Here is a 14,650-nt window from a genome sequence, read left to right on the forward strand (position 1 = left end):
AATTCTCGGTTGCATAGCGGATACGGTTGGAGGAGACTGGGTCCTGGAGGCCTGCTTCTACAGAATTCTTGGGGGTTTTCTGCTGACGCTGAAGCCTGCCTGGTTTTCGCAGCCAACTATGCACAAAGCGCCCCGTGCCCGGGTCCTCGAATAGGAAACGCATAATTCAGTACCATTTAATTACGGATGTTGATTGGAATTTATTGACATTCTGCTCCTTGGTGGTTTTTGTTCGTCGGGTCCCTTCGGCCCTTTTATTGAATATGGCGCCACGTGATAGCCGTCATGTGACCTTACGCGATCAATTACCTTGCAAATCTCTCTTCTTCAGCAACCTACCAGCAATGAAAACCGTCAGAAGTGGACTTTGCTTCGTGAGGACCCTTCGGATCACCACCAACCCGGAGCCGTTCAAGGCGCCTTTTGTTCCCCTTGTCGCCAATGGCTTTTCCGAGGCGATCGGAAACACGCCCTTGATTCGCTTACCCCGGATTTCTGACTCGGTAGGTAGGAATATCTACGGCAAGGCAGAATTCATGAACCCTGGCGGGTCCATCAAGGACCGTGCTGCAAGGTTCATCTTGGACGATGCTGAAGCCAAGGGTTTGATTAAACCTGGCGGAACCATCGTCGAAGGAACCGCTGGAAACACTGGGATTGGCTTAGCTCATGTGTGTCGTCTGAGAGGGTACAAGTGTGTGATATACATGCCCAACACCCAGTCGAAGAGTAAGATTGAGACCTTGCGTCTTTTGGGTGCTGAAGTGTACCCTGTGCCTGCTGTGGCGTACGACAACCCTCAGAACTACAACCACCAGGCCAAAAGACACGCAGAGAGCCTTGAGAACGCGGTATGGACCAACCAGTTCGACAATATTGCCAACAGGCAAGCCCACATCGAAGGCACGGGGCCCGAGATCTGGGCTCAATTGGATGGGAAAGTCGATGCATGGACGTGTTCCACGGGCACTGGAGGCACATTTGCAGGTGTGACTCGCTACCTCAAGCTGATGAGCGACAAAGTCAAGTGTGTATTGGCCGACCCTCCGGGATCGGTTTTGTACTCGTACATCCGTAGCAACGGCAAGGAGATTGTGAGAGGAGGGTCTTCGTTCACTGAGGGCATTGGCCAGGGTCGTGTCACCGACAACTTAAAACCGGAAATCGACCTTTTGGACGAGGCGATTCAGATCTCTGATGAAAAATCCATCGCCATGCTCTACAGATTGCTTGACGAAGAAGGGATCTATGTTGGCGGCACGTCTGCACTCAATGTAGTTGCGGCCATGGAAGTGGCCCAGACGTTGCCTGAAGGAGCCAATGTGGTTACGGTCTTGTGCGACAGTTGCCACAAGTACTCAGACCGGATGTTCTCACAAGAGTGGCTCAAAAGCAAGGGTCTTTGGGAGGCGATTCCAGAACACTTACACAAGTACGCTGTTCTTCCATAGACCATCTTTAATAAACGTCATTTTTCCCTGGTGGCTTGGCAGGCTCTGCCTTCCTCACGTCATGGAGCACGCATTTCCTTGCGTCGCGTGCGGCGCGGTCTTGTGCTGCAAGGAGCACCCTATGCAAGGTGCGTGATGGCACCTCGGGTGCTGCAGTTGCCAGCGCAGGGTTTCCTGCGTGGCCTCTCTTATTCATCTTTGTTGGCATCGTATCCACCTTGTTACGCGCACTACTGCGGAAACGTGCCCTTCCACTCCGCATAATGACAATCGTGTGATTTCGGCGCATGAAAATAGGGTGTTGCTAGCACCTCTGCTTCGATGCGGTCTGACTTTTTTCCTTGCTCGGGCAAGCCCTCTCTTATGTCACCCTGGCGCAGCGTAGGGCCCAGCAGGGCTTAGCACGAATGAGTTTGACCGGTCTAATTGATCCGATGCCTGACCCCATTTTTGCGTTAAGCCCACTTTTCCCATCACGAATTTCACGGCGCCTGCACCGAACGAAACCCTGGAGGATTCTTTCTGCATGGCCTGCAGCGCTTCGTTTTCGCGTGCAGCAGGACCCGCACTGGTGGTGCTGTTAGTATTCTTCTCCCACAATGAGATAGCCAAAAGGAGGGAATCACACATTTGTTGCTAAAGCAGATTTCTATTTATTGTAAATCTTTACTTGATGATCATCTTCTCTCCAAAGCCTGGAAACCTATAAAATCTTAAAGCACAGCATTACGATCTCATGATACGGCACTGGAGGAATTGGGCACTACTAGCGCTAGTGTATGCTGAAGAGATTGTTCTACAGCCGTCAGCTCTGACGTCTATTTCTGTGGGCACATCAATTTCCACATCGTCAACATCATTTTCGACTTCTGCGATTTCCAGCGTCGTGAGCACCTACTTCAATTCGCAGTCCACCCTTGTCATTCCAGACATCGACATTGAGGAAGATGGAGTGGGCAATTTCTCTGACGATTGCCATTTTCTCTCATTTGAAGAGTGGAAGAAGCAGAAACAACTTGAAGCCGAAGAGCGTTCGAATTCGTCCAGACACGAGTCCCCATCTACATCGTTAAGTACCAGTGTTGGACACGCTCTAGAGACTTACAAATACGAGTCCGCGTCGCTGGACAATGTGGAGGTCGATTTGCTCGAGGACCAGGGCAAAACGTATAAGGATAAGTTTAACTATGCCTCGGGTGACTGTGCAGCAACGGTGGTGAAGACAAATAGTGATGCAAAGGGGGCCTCAGCGATCTTGAGCGAAGTGAAGGACTCGTACCTTTTGAATAAGTGTGCCACTCCAAACAAGTTTGTGGTAATTGAGCTCTGTCAGGACATCCTTGTGAGCTCAGTGGTGATGGCCAACTTCGAGCTCTTCAGCTCTATGTTTCGCAAAGTTCGCTTCTCTGTCTCAGACGTATTTCCTTCAACTAATTGGCACGTCTTGGGGGAGGTGGAGGCTCACAATATTAGAGACACTCAGGTATTTGATATAGAGAACCCACTTATCTGGGCTCGCTACCTCAAAATTGAGATCTTGAGCCATTATGGCGATGAGTTCTACTGCCCAATTTCTGTTGTGAGGGTTCATGGCACTACAATGATGGAGGAAGTCAAGAAGGATAGCCCTGAGGTGCTGAAGCCGGTTCTTCAGCCAGAAGCTACTTCTGTGAATGTGCTCTTTGAGTATGCTGACGATGACGAGGGCTGCAAAGCCCTTTCGCCATACTTGGCTCTACACGAATTCTTACGGGATATAAATAACTCCAGTGACTATTGCGACATCCAGGCAAATACGTCATCTATACCAATAGAGTCGACCTCTACGACCAAAACAACACAAGAGTCCATATTCAAGAACATAGTGAAGCGCCTCTCGCTCCTCGAATCGAACGCTACGTTATCGCTACTATACATTGAGGAGCAAAGCAAGCTACTTTCAGACGCCTTCGCCAATCTCGAGAAACGTCACGCTCTTAAACTCAATAAGTTATTGCAGAGATTCAACCATACGGTCATCGCACAGGTGCATCATCTCCAGAACGCCTTCGAGACAAATCATCACCAATCCAATGCTCTTCTTGAGAAGCAAGAGCAGGCTCTACGAAACGTGTTGGGTGATTTGACACGCAAAAATCAAGCGTTGGCCTCCGATCTAAGCTTTCAGCGAAAGGTAGTTATTGTCGATACTTTGCTCATTTTCGTTTTACTATCTTACGTCATCATCGCCCGGGAATTTATCCTTGAGGAACAGGTTAATACGAAAAAAAGGCCACGGGTAAAGAAAAGGAAGACTTACCCGGTAACCCCAAGAAAACCTCGTTTCCATTCCAGAATGGCCTAATTATTAACTATGTACATGAGCCTATGTCTCAATCTAATAGAACCTAGAGTCGAAGGTCCTTTTAGAGTTTCTATCATTGTAGCGCTTGTCTATACGGTCTGTGAACTTTCCAGACGACTGATAATTGGATTGACGATATCCAAAGTTATTGCCTCGCTTCTTGAAGTTGCCCTTGAATCCTCCCTTGCGATCGTCTTTGCCGCCCAAACGAGGAACTCCGCCAGGAACATTGAAGTACTCGCCACGTGGATCTCTAAGACCCATTTGCAAGAACATTTTTCTTGAGATTTCAATCTTAGCGTTAGGATCCTTTATCAAGGATCTGTACAAGTTCAGGATGTTTGCAATGGCATCCTCCATCTTCAAGCGGTAAGACGATATTATACCACGAGCAAATCCTAGATAACTGCGAATGTAATCCTCAGTCTCATCCTCGTAAATTCTGATCTTTTCGAACTCAGGAGCGTCCTCTGACATGGTTTCGTATTCCACCTCTTTCGAGAATTTGATACCTCTCTCTTTCTGCAAATAGCGAACGTAAGGTAGTTCAGACTTGGACAAATAGAGGGTGGCATTACCAGATGTACCAGCTCTGGCTGTTCTGCCGACCTTGTGGACATAATCAGCAACTTCGGAACTAGGACAGATCTGGATTACATCGGTGACGTTTTTGAAATCCATACCTCTAGTTGCTACATCCGTACAGACCAAAACACCAGATTTGCAAGTTCTAAATTCTGTAGTAGCCTTGTCTCTCTTTCCCTGGGAGATCTGTCCGTGAAGCTTGAGAATGGATGTTCTGCTCGATCTCATGGTGTCTCTGTCTATAAGACCAGCATTTGCGCCACCACGCAAGATCCCGTACAAATAGTCAGTGCCGCTGACAGTAGGAACGAACATAATGGCCTTGTAGTTGGGCTTGGTAGCCAAGTTGCGGAAAATGTCGGTGAACGCAGCCACATGGGATTCGTAAGAGTTCTTCGTTTTGACCAATGTTTGGTGAATGTTTTCGTGGGCCTCAGGCTCATCCTCAGGCACGCAATTAATGTAGCGGTAGTCGTCTCCCATTGTGTTCCTGGCAAACTCGTCGACTCTCTTATCAACAGTAGCACTGAAGAGCACAGACCTCATTTTTGTGGTAGGATTGAGCGCCTTCACCCGGGCCTCTCTAAGCATGGTGTCGATATTAATTAAGCTTTCTTCGAAACCTTGATCCAACAATCTGTCTGCTTCGTCATATACTCTATACTTCAAATCAGAGAAAAGGGCCGAGAAACGAGGGTTTCTCAAGTTGGCCTCTAAACGTCCTGGAGTGGCCACCATAATAGATGGCGCATATGTGAACGAGTCCGACTTGCCACCGATACAAAGCCTCACTCTGATTTTTGACAAGGCCCTGTCCTTCAGCAAGAGTTTCTCGTACTCGTCCTTGATTTGCAACGCCAAATCTCTAGTAGGAGCGATGATCAAGGAATGGACTTTACCATAGCCTCTTTTTGTCTCGAAATAATAGTCCAAGGCGTTTTGGACCGTAGGTATCACGAACGCCATTGTCTTACCAGTGCCAGTCTTAGCTCTGCAAACCACACCATTCTCCTCTACCATCATGGGCACGATGGAGCGAGCTTGGACGGGCGTGAGCAGTTCATAACCAAGCTTTTTGAAAGCACCAGAGATCTTGGGATCAAAGGCGTGAATCCCACCAAGCTGCTCCACGGTGATCTCCTTATCGTTGTATTGTAAGAGCTCTGGAGACTTGTATATCTGCTTGAGGTCTTTATAGCGGGTAGGAGCCGCCAAAGCCGAGGCAAAACATCGTATAGATATTGCCGGCGGCAATACTCGTATAGATGCTTTCAAAGGGATACAAGAAAAAAGCATCAGTTTGCTGAAAAGTCTATGAAAGTACGCCCACCTTTTTTTCAATAGCTCCACGATGAGCTTCGATGATGTACACACTCCCAGATGTAGTTAGATAGAGAGGCATTCTAATAGACAGACTATATGATATGGTGATGGGAGAATACAGAGGCCTGATTGAATCAATTGCAGAGAAACTAATGGCCCGGTTGCTGTCTTTTCTCCGTGGGTGGTATTTTCTTGTTTAGTTGGAGTGTGCACTAAGTAGTATTAGACCAAACGAGACAGTCCATAGATCATTTAATGAACAAAACCTCGAAGTCACGTTGATTGACCGCTAGATAATTAGTTATCCATGACATCTTATGGATATTAGCTGAATTCTATTTTGCACTTCTCCAAGATCATTGTTCAAGTGTAACCCTACTCACTGTGAAGACTTGTAGTGTTCAGTGAGGTGAAAAGTCGAGAAATGTCCCCATGATCTGATGGCTGCGTTTGTCCAAATATTTGGTGATGATAAAGTCGTCTTGATTAATGTAAGACTCGCAACTTCTACCATGTGTGTTCTACGTCTGCACTGTTCACAGTAGCTGCCTGGTATGGGGAAATGGCTGCGAAATGTTCGCATAATAAAACATTCACTGTTCGTAGTAGAATCTCTAATATAAACTTCATAGGCATCATCAATAGTTTTTTTTTAAGAGAACCCTACGTTTAAAAGAGACAAATTACTTGCAGTTATATCAGCTGCCTATTGTTCACTGTAATCTTCGTCTCAGTGCTTCTCCTCTGGAATATGCCTACCTGGCAGAGGACAGATTCAAGACTTCCACGTATTCAGCTGGACATATTCTTTATACTATTGAAAGAGATCTTCGAATAAGCTTTCCCGATGATATCTTCCACTTTCTGGCTTTTCCATTGAAAAGTATGTGCCATTCCTGCACACACCTGTCACCGATATCAATTTGACCACATTCCTCAAGCAAAGAACCACTATACCACATCACCATGAGCCAGTACCAGCCCAATGCCGCTCCAGGCAAGTCGCTCATCTCCAAGATTAATTCCAAGTTCTCCAACATGTCCATCACGCTGCATGTGGAGAAGGATGGCTCTACAGAAGACGACACTCTCATTCATAATGCTTTCGTTAAATTCTTTGACTCGCAGAATCAAGGATACCCTGAATGGCTCGGAGTCAGGAACTCCACAAGTGCTGCTTCCCAACAACTGCGCTACGGCCAGCCGGATTACCTGCAGCTGGAGTACCAGCCGGTGAGAGCCAGCTACAACAGCAACTACAGCCCTCAGGAAGTGCGTTCTGAAAGCCGTCCAAACCTGGGAGGCCAGTGGCTGCAGCAGTCAGCATCAACACCACCAGCGGAAGATAGGCCAGCCTACACGAGGAGATCAAACTCAAAGTTGCAGGATATGTATCAAAGACTGAGAGCGTCCGCGGGTAGCCTGGGAAGCCCCAGTACTCCAGGAAGGAGCACGTCGACAGGGGCGTCGACGGCTAGAAGCACTGCTGCGGGCCAGCGGTTGCGGGAGAAGATGATGAACGGGCCAAGCACAAGACCCACCTGGGGAAAGAATTAATGATAGAAGGGATGAAGAGAATAGGAGCATCGCTTGAGCTACCGGGGCACATGAGTGCAAATGACATGTGAGACCTGGATCACTTAAACTTGGATTTTGTCGTCGAACCTTCAAGATCCACCGGACGGCCGAACACTCGTGAAAGCTCGAGAAGCTTAGTGTGTCGCTCCAAAGCATGAATATTATTATATCTTAACACTGATGACACACGTTTCTACAATCTCCAACGTTGAATGCTGTCTATGGACTATGGATTTCTCTTGCTATCTTAGATTGCCTTCAAGGTTTATTCTGTAGGAATACCATCGTATTCACCGTAACCCATGGCCAAGTTGATGTTTTGCAAACACTGCGTAGCTGCTCCCTTGAGCAAGTTGTCGATGGTAGCAACAACCACCACTCTGTTCTCAGCAGAGTTGACTGCAAAACCACCAACAACAACACCGTGGCGTCCGCTGATATCCTTCACAACAGGGGCCTCACCGGTCACTTCGATGAGCTTTTCTCCTTGGAAACGCTCCTGGTAGATCTGTCTGATGTCTCTGGATGTCAAGGACTTGGGCTGGATGGGAATTGACACTGTAGCAGAGATACCTTGGAACCACAGGGCCACATGAGGAATAAAAGCAATGTCGAGGCCAAGCTGTTTGCTGACTTCTTTTTCATGAATATGGTCAGTCAAAGAATATGGCACCAAATTATCCGTAAGGTAAGCGACATCGTTCTTTTTCAGAGGCTTGGTACCAGCACCAGAATATCCGGAAACACCGAACACCGTTGGAGTGCCAGCGGCGTACTTGACCATTGGAGAAATAGCAACCTGAGCGGCTGTTGCATAACAACCTGGGTTGGAGATCTTTCTGGCATTTGCGATAAGAGATCTGTCAATCAATTCGGGCAACCCATAAACCCACTCACCGGTGGTGTCAAAACGATAATCAGCAGACAAATCAATGATTTTGGAAGTTGACCCCTCAACAGACTCCAAGGCATCAACGAAAGGCTTACACACGCCGTTCGGAAGTGCCATGACCCAAACATCAATTTCCTTATTCTTCTCCAACTCCAAAATGTCCTCGGTTTGCAAGTTTGAGTACACGATGTTGGCCTTGTTGTAGCCGGCTAATTTCTGACCGTTCAATTCACGCGAAGAAACTAGAGCCAAGTCCAAGTGCGGATGCTTATCGATGAGGGAAATCAAGTTCTGGCCAACGTAACCCCTAGCACCAATGAGGGCCACTTTTTCTCTCTTTTCAGTGGTGCCCTGGGTTCTTGGGGGGTTTGGGTTAGTTGTAGAGTTTGGCGCTTTTCTTCTGGTGCTCGTGTGGAAAGACCTCTTCTGCGTCTTGACTGACGTAGAGAAAACGGAGTCCGTTTCAGAAGCAATGACAGAACCTGTTCTGTGGGCATCAAATTGTCTGATGAGCTCCGCTGCCTGATTGGTGTCGAGACCGTACCAGAATAAAACTTCGCCATGCTTAGCAAACGAACCTTCCGACTTCGAAAAATACCAGCCCAAGTTGGGGTCGTTTTCATTTACCACCCAGTACAATGACTTGTAATCTTTTCTCATGGCGTTGAAAATATTGTCAGTCACGTTGTTAAGCCATCCAGTTCTAGACGACAAGAACTTGTCAAGTTTGGGAATAACAGCGCCGTTTTCAGAAGGCTGTTCAGTTACGATGGCCAACACTTCCAAAGGACCATCACCATAAGATCTGAAAGGAACGTTCTCGAGGTGTTTCAAGTATGAGGCAACAGAGATCTTGCCGGATTTAACCAGAGGGTCTCTCAAAAGGGCTTGACGCAATAAATCAGGGTTGGAGAACTCGCTCAACGAGTTTCTGTTGATCAACTTGTAACCTCTTCTGATCAAGGTACCTGCACCAGAGTCGGTAAACAACTCCTTTTGCAAATCGTGGACGTCAATGATGGCAACCGATGATGATCTAGGCAAATGTTCCAACAAGTCGTGAATCTCCTTGAGCTTCAACTTGGTACCATACTTAACCCATGGTTGTTTCATCAAATCGTCATATTCCTCATCCAAGTTGATGGCACTGATTTTCTCGCCTGTTTGGCCGTTGACAAGTCCACCTTTTTCGTTCAAGTAAACGATCTTCAAAGGCTCAAACTGTCTGGCCAATTCCGACGCAGCCACGTCGGCGTTTACGTTCAATAATTGGCCCGAAGGAGTTTCCGCCAAAGAAGTTAAAATGGGCAAGTAACCGCCGTCAATGGCCGCCTCAATGGGGGCCTTATTGACAGAATCAATCTTACCCACCAACTGGTACTTCTCCTTATCCAAGTAGTCAGCGCCAAAGACACCAGCAGTAATGGGACGAGCGTGGACTCCCATCTCTTCCAACGCAGTGACAAGTCTCAAGTTCTGCTCCAAGAAACACTTTCTCACGATCTCCATGGTCTTGGGATTAGTGACCCGGATTCCATCAATGTACTCTGGCTCCACGCCCTCAAACTCCAAGAGCTCGTTGATCTGAGGGCCTGTCCCGTGCAAAACAATCGGATATAAACCAACATGATACAAGAACGCCAAACACAGTGCTAGCTCGGGAAGCTGCTGAGTGATGATGGCACCTCCCACTTTGATCACAGCAAACTGCTGCGACGAAACCGACGTAAAGTACTTCAAATACTGCTCCACCTCTCTTTTCGAACCGATATTGTTCAACAACTGGATCACCGTCGACCGGGTCGACGAGGAAGGCACGCCCTGACTAAAATGTCTAAGGTGGCTAATTGGTTTGGTGGTGGAGGAAGTGTAGTGAGACGTGGCCAATCTCAGCAAGGCCCAAGATTTGGCCATGTGCGCTGCTCGTTTCGAGACAGCTGGGTGCCGAAGAAGCAACATTGGGAAAGCAAAAAAGAAAGTAGTATGTAGTTGGAAAGAAAGAAAAACAGGAAAAGATTTGATAAACTCTGTCCTGAGCCCAAAGCTTTCTGCAGGCCTCTCATAGATAGAATTTTTCCTGCCCTTTGACCAATTAAAGTAACCTCTGTGCGCTAGCCGCGGTGAGAAATCAGCTCAACTCTACTTGTATACAGTGATGGGTGCAAAATGACTCAGTCACAGCTCCCATCATATTTTGATTTTTTGCAAGCCATTGATGTGCTTGATTACGGATATGTCTGTTCAGCAGGATATTACAGATTTTGGTAACGGACTGAGCGCTACAGAATGCTGACATATGAAAACCCCACGTCATTGTAAATCCGGTGTAAAATGGATGGTGGAGATGGTAAGGATATACGAAAAAATCCCTCAATTGGCTTCTGAAGGTTGACCCTTTGTGAAGAATCTCTTATTGCTGCAACGAATTTCTTCGAATGCGACCATAGTGAACATCCCAGCTTGGTCTTTCATGCAAGTGTTTTTCTCGTCCAAAAGTCTCTTTCAACATCATGTTGGGGTATGACAGCTGGAAATCTTCTACGCCTCGAACAATTTCATATTATGGGATTTTGTAATAGGAAATCTTACTGAGAAGCTGGCTAGCCTAGCCTTGCGGGAGTATCAAAGCAGATATAGATAGACGTCCCGGTAACAGAAAAGAGTGCGTAATGAAAGTTTCACTTGAATAGCACCTCCTGAAATTGTCACCCCTTTCTTAAATCATAGCTCTAATATGAGATACCCAAAGTCATTATGAACAAGGTCAGCAATTCATTTGGCTCCAAAGGCATAGTTTCTTCCTATCCTCTCCAGTAAACTTAGTATTGGTAGAATTACCTTCACTCATGTTGCTTCTGATTGACATTCTCATCTGAATAGTGATCTTGGCTTACTGAATCAGACTCTTCCCCTATCAGAAGTCATCTGTGTGATCAGGCAATGTATAGCCACAATTCATACTTGTTGGTGCTTATCGAGGCTCTTGAGTATTTGAATGCATCACCATTAAAAGCCTCAAGAGTTAATTGCTCTTTCAAACCACCATGTTAAGTTACTAGACATTCCAATTTCGCCAGCTCCGCTGCCAGTGCCATCAAATTCTCGGACAGAACTTGCTCTTTTGTCACCTTCTACATTAGTGCCTTCGACAGTTCCGATTAGCCTGAGCATTTTGAAGGATTTATCCAGTGGCAGTATCCCGCCAATATCGTCTTTCTACTCTGTTTTTTCAACTTTTAGAACCACCTTTTTTTCATGTTTCCCGCTCAAGGGTGGTGCCACACCAATTTCTAGCTTGCCAGATTCAACCACTACACCTTCTGACAACGACCTTGACGCTTTTTAATTAAAGGATTTGAAAATGAACCTCATTGCAGAAGGCAATTTTTTTGGTGATGATGTTATGGTGATCGTTTTGATAGCGTATCAGCATATTAAGATTGGAGGAAGAATGACAGTGGCGAGCTCGAGATAAAACGATACCCCGATCATTGCATGTTGATATAAACGGTTGAAATAAACGTATAATTGATGGTCAATTGCATTACGAGGTGTCGCATGCGTTGCGGATTCCAGATTCTGAAATTAGACATAGAGCCTGAAGACGAGGAAGGGAAGGAGAAAGGAACCGGCGATCGAGACTGATTTGGCCAGTGAAATCATCTTGTCATTTAGTCTTTGACATAAGGCGTTGAATTAGCTGAACAATAGTTATCTTGGAGTAGGTGCATATTCTAGCATTAGAGCAAAACATGCTACACAGATTATCCCCCAGGATGAAATGAATGGTATACCACCCTAGTAAAAATTTCGGAAGTGTAGATTTGGAATGAATAATTTGTGGATGTGAAGAAGATTGCTCATTAGAAAAGTTTCTCAAATTCGGAAAGTGAGTAGGGTTCAATTGTACCTATGTAAACCACATCATCAAGATTGCTACATTTTGCAAACTCACTATGATTGTATACCTATTGCTCTATAAATACAACTCTAAAGCGAATGACTATGTAACAGAGGTTGAACGGACGAACCGCAAACACTAGAATGTAATGCACTTTTTAGCGTCCTTCTACTTGCGACGCTTCCAGAGCTTCCCTAGCCTATGGGTGTGGCTGTTACTGGGCGGATTGGCCTCAGCTGTTGACGAGGGACGCAACGTAGGCTCCGAATCGGCAAGAACTGGCAGAGAAAGCCCAGAAGATAGCGCCGATGCCGTTTGTGGATGTGGTGTGACAAGATTGCGCAGATTTGTATTGCCCGGTGTGGCGACACTGCTGGACTTGAAATGCGAAATAATGCTGGAGATGGAGAAATCAGACCCGCTAGAGTCTGACGGAGTACTACTTCCGATATGTGGGAAAAATTTTGGCGTTTTGCGTTTCACCAAGGGCACTGGGGAAACAACGCCTTCTCGGAGCTCACACTCGCAACCTCGAGAGCCGTTGAGTGGGCTTGTTGGCACGACGGTTTTCTTTAATGCCGTAGGGTGGTGAAGTTGTGAGGGAGACTGTTTAGATGCGGGAACGGGGGTCTGCGCTGGCGTATGAGCCAAGGATGAAGCTGTAGACACTGACACTTTTGTTGTCTGGCAACAATTGCTCGCTGAGCAGATAATTGGCGGGCTTTGAGGCCTGCTATGCACACGAAATCCAGATGCGGACTCTCCACCAGAAGCATATCGAGGGCCTGACCTTGAGGGATCATGTTGAGACACAAACGACCCGTATACGTTCTCGCGAAGGAGCTGAATGATTTCATGCTTAGCATCGAGCAATATCACAGGGTTGTGAATACAGTCATCGTGATCTTTTTCAAGGAGCTCTTTGACCGTAGTATTGGCCAAGTTGAGCTGCTGAGGCGAGTCTTCTCTGACAAAATTTGATATAATATACGCCCATTGGTCGTGCAAAACCGACCTATCGACTTCGCAGTCGTATTCCAGCTCGAGTTCCAGGTCAGTGCTGTCCACATGCTGATCTTTGAGTTTATCCCAAACATTCTCAGTCGGGAGGTGCTCATCGAAACCAAAGTCAAATACGCCGCTGGCGTCTGAGGTGGCTAGAATCAGAGCCTTTCGGCTATTGGACCTCGAGTGTCTTCTGGATTTCCTGCTCATTTGCTTTGTGGGGAACGGGAGCTGATCAATTGCAGACGGTAGGCTTGAATTTAAAAAGCTCGAGTATGCACCACCTCCTGACGTGAAAGTCAGCAGCGGGTTTCTTGACCTAACCCAGTTCAAGTTCTCTGGAAAGATTTTGTCGTAAAAGTACTCATACTTGAAAATCTCCATCAAAAAGGCCAAGTTCTCATGGCAGTGGAGAGAGGTCAAGTACTTATCGAAATTAGTGGCATATTGGATACGGCTCTCACATAAAACGTGCTGTTGGCCAATGGATATCTGAAAACAGTCATCTAGTAACTCTTCCAAGGTGTCAGGCTTGATTTTGAACGACGGAGCCGGAGATGTTGAACTTGAAGGAGACGTTGTACCGGCGTCTGCAAACGGCGTGGGGGAGGGGCTGATGACGCCACACGAGCGGGGCAGCCTCGGGGGCAGACGGGCTGGAGGCGCTGCCTGGTCCATGACCTATAATGGGAAGAAGTTTGTTTAAGCTTAGAAAAAGTTGGGTAAGTCTTCGGAAACTGATATGGAAACTTGTGGATGTAGTAGGGTGGGTTTGTGTCCTGCACAAGAAGACTCTACACCACCACGAGAAAAAAAAATAACGGCGTTGCGAAAAAAGAAATGCCCTTTTCCACGCGCAATGCATAGAAGACGTCGTGGAAGGAGACGATCACGGAGTACACCAGCTTGCAAAAAAAACGAAGATCATGGCAACTCAAGAAGGTTGCAAGGTGCAAAGTAGGCCGAAACCCGTACACCGGTCGGTTGAATTTTAAAAAAATCCACCCCGACCCCGAAAAAACCCTTTCCTCTTCCCATTCCTTCTGTGGAGGCTGCATCATTCCACAGGCTCTAGGATGCGCACCCACGCATTTTACTATGGTTCTAATAAGAGAAGAGAGCCCCCTGCCAATTGCACCAAGAATTGGAATTTTCGCCTGAACAAGTTTCTATTTGGATCTTTAGGCCCTGCTCTACGAATTAAAAAAAATTGCCTTCTTTTCTTCTTTTTCTTTTCAATTGTTTGTTTCTTTCGCCCTCACCCTCCTCTGAGATATCTCTTCGCAGCAAAGCCCAGGGCGGGACAGCAGAAGCCGGGCAAAGGCAAAAAGAAACCCCTGCCTGAGGGCAAAAAGCCAAAGAGAATTTCTTATACATTTGGTCTTCAAAATGAAATGTGGACCGATTTTCCATTCAAAGCTTTCTTCATAATGAGATTTACACATTCTTCATTTTCTGTCTCTCTCGGCTCGGCTGGTAAGTGTAACCGACTATTGTTGGTTAAGAGTCACTGAACTTAGGCCACCTTGCCTTAGCGGCGAGCGTTTTCTGACGTTTTTTTCTGAGACTTT

The 14,650-nt window shown here is 46.7% G+C and overlaps 6 protein-coding genes across 6 annotated transcripts; 3 read left to right on the forward strand and 3 right to left on the reverse strand. All coding sequences in view use genetic code 12, as the record gives it.

Annotated features, from left to right (window-relative positions):
- Positions 1-344: 344 nt before the first annotated feature.
- CJI96_0004800 (cysteine synthase A) lies at positions 345-1,451 on the forward strand (the record flags this gene model as incomplete). The annotated part of the gene is made up of 1 exon (XM_029037442.2): positions 345-1,451. The coding sequence occupies one exon, from the start codon at positions 345-347 to the stop codon at positions 1,449-1,451; it is 1,107 nt and encodes a 368-aa protein (XP_028888498.2).
- A 736-nt stretch (positions 1,452-2,187) lies between these two features.
- CJI96_0004801 (SUN domain-containing protein) lies at positions 2,188-3,795 on the forward strand (the record flags this gene model as incomplete). The annotated part of the gene is made up of 1 exon (XM_029033879.2): positions 2,188-3,795. One exon carries the CDS (start codon positions 2,188-2,190, stop codon positions 3,793-3,795), a length of 1,608 nt encoding a protein of 535 aa, XP_028891442.2.
- A 33-nt stretch (positions 3,796-3,828) lies between these two features.
- Positions 3,829-5,676, reverse strand: CJI96_0004802 (ATP-dependent RNA helicase; the record flags this gene model as incomplete). Its single annotated transcript, XM_029033880.2, has 1 exon — positions 3,829-5,676. The coding sequence occupies one exon, from the start codon at positions 5,674-5,676 to the stop codon at positions 3,829-3,831; it is 1,848 nt and encodes a 615-aa protein (XP_028891443.2).
- Positions 5,677-6,669: 993 nt separating this feature from the next.
- CJI96_0004803 (uncharacterized protein) lies at positions 6,670-7,260 on the forward strand (the record flags this gene model as incomplete). Its single annotated transcript, XM_029033881.2, has 1 exon — positions 6,670-7,260. One exon carries the CDS (start codon positions 6,670-6,672, stop codon positions 7,258-7,260), a length of 591 nt encoding a protein of 196 aa, XP_028891444.2.
- Positions 7,261-7,546: 286 nt separating this feature from the next.
- Positions 7,547-10,132, reverse strand: CJI96_0004804 (bifunctional acetylglutamate kinase/N-acetyl-gamma-glutamyl-phosphate reductase; the record flags this gene model as incomplete). The annotated part of the gene is made up of 1 exon (XM_029033882.2): positions 7,547-10,132. The coding sequence occupies one exon, from the start codon at positions 10,130-10,132 to the stop codon at positions 7,547-7,549; it is 2,586 nt and encodes an 861-aa protein (XP_028891445.2).
- A 2,110-nt stretch (positions 10,133-12,242) lies between these two features.
- On the reverse strand, positions 12,243-13,757 carry CJI96_0004805 (uncharacterized protein; the record flags this gene model as incomplete). The annotated part of the gene is made up of 1 exon (XM_029033883.2): positions 12,243-13,757. The coding sequence occupies one exon, from the start codon at positions 13,755-13,757 to the stop codon at positions 12,243-12,245; it is 1,515 nt and encodes a 504-aa protein (XP_028891446.2).
- Between the last annotated feature and the right edge of the window lie 893 nt (positions 13,758-14,650).

Source organism: Candidozyma auris, chromosome 6 (genome assembly GCF_003013715.1).
Source record: "Candidozyma auris chromosome 6, complete sequence".
Taxonomy (NCBI): Eukaryota; Fungi; Ascomycota; class Pichiomycetes; order Serinales; family Metschnikowiaceae; genus Candidozyma; species Candidozyma auris.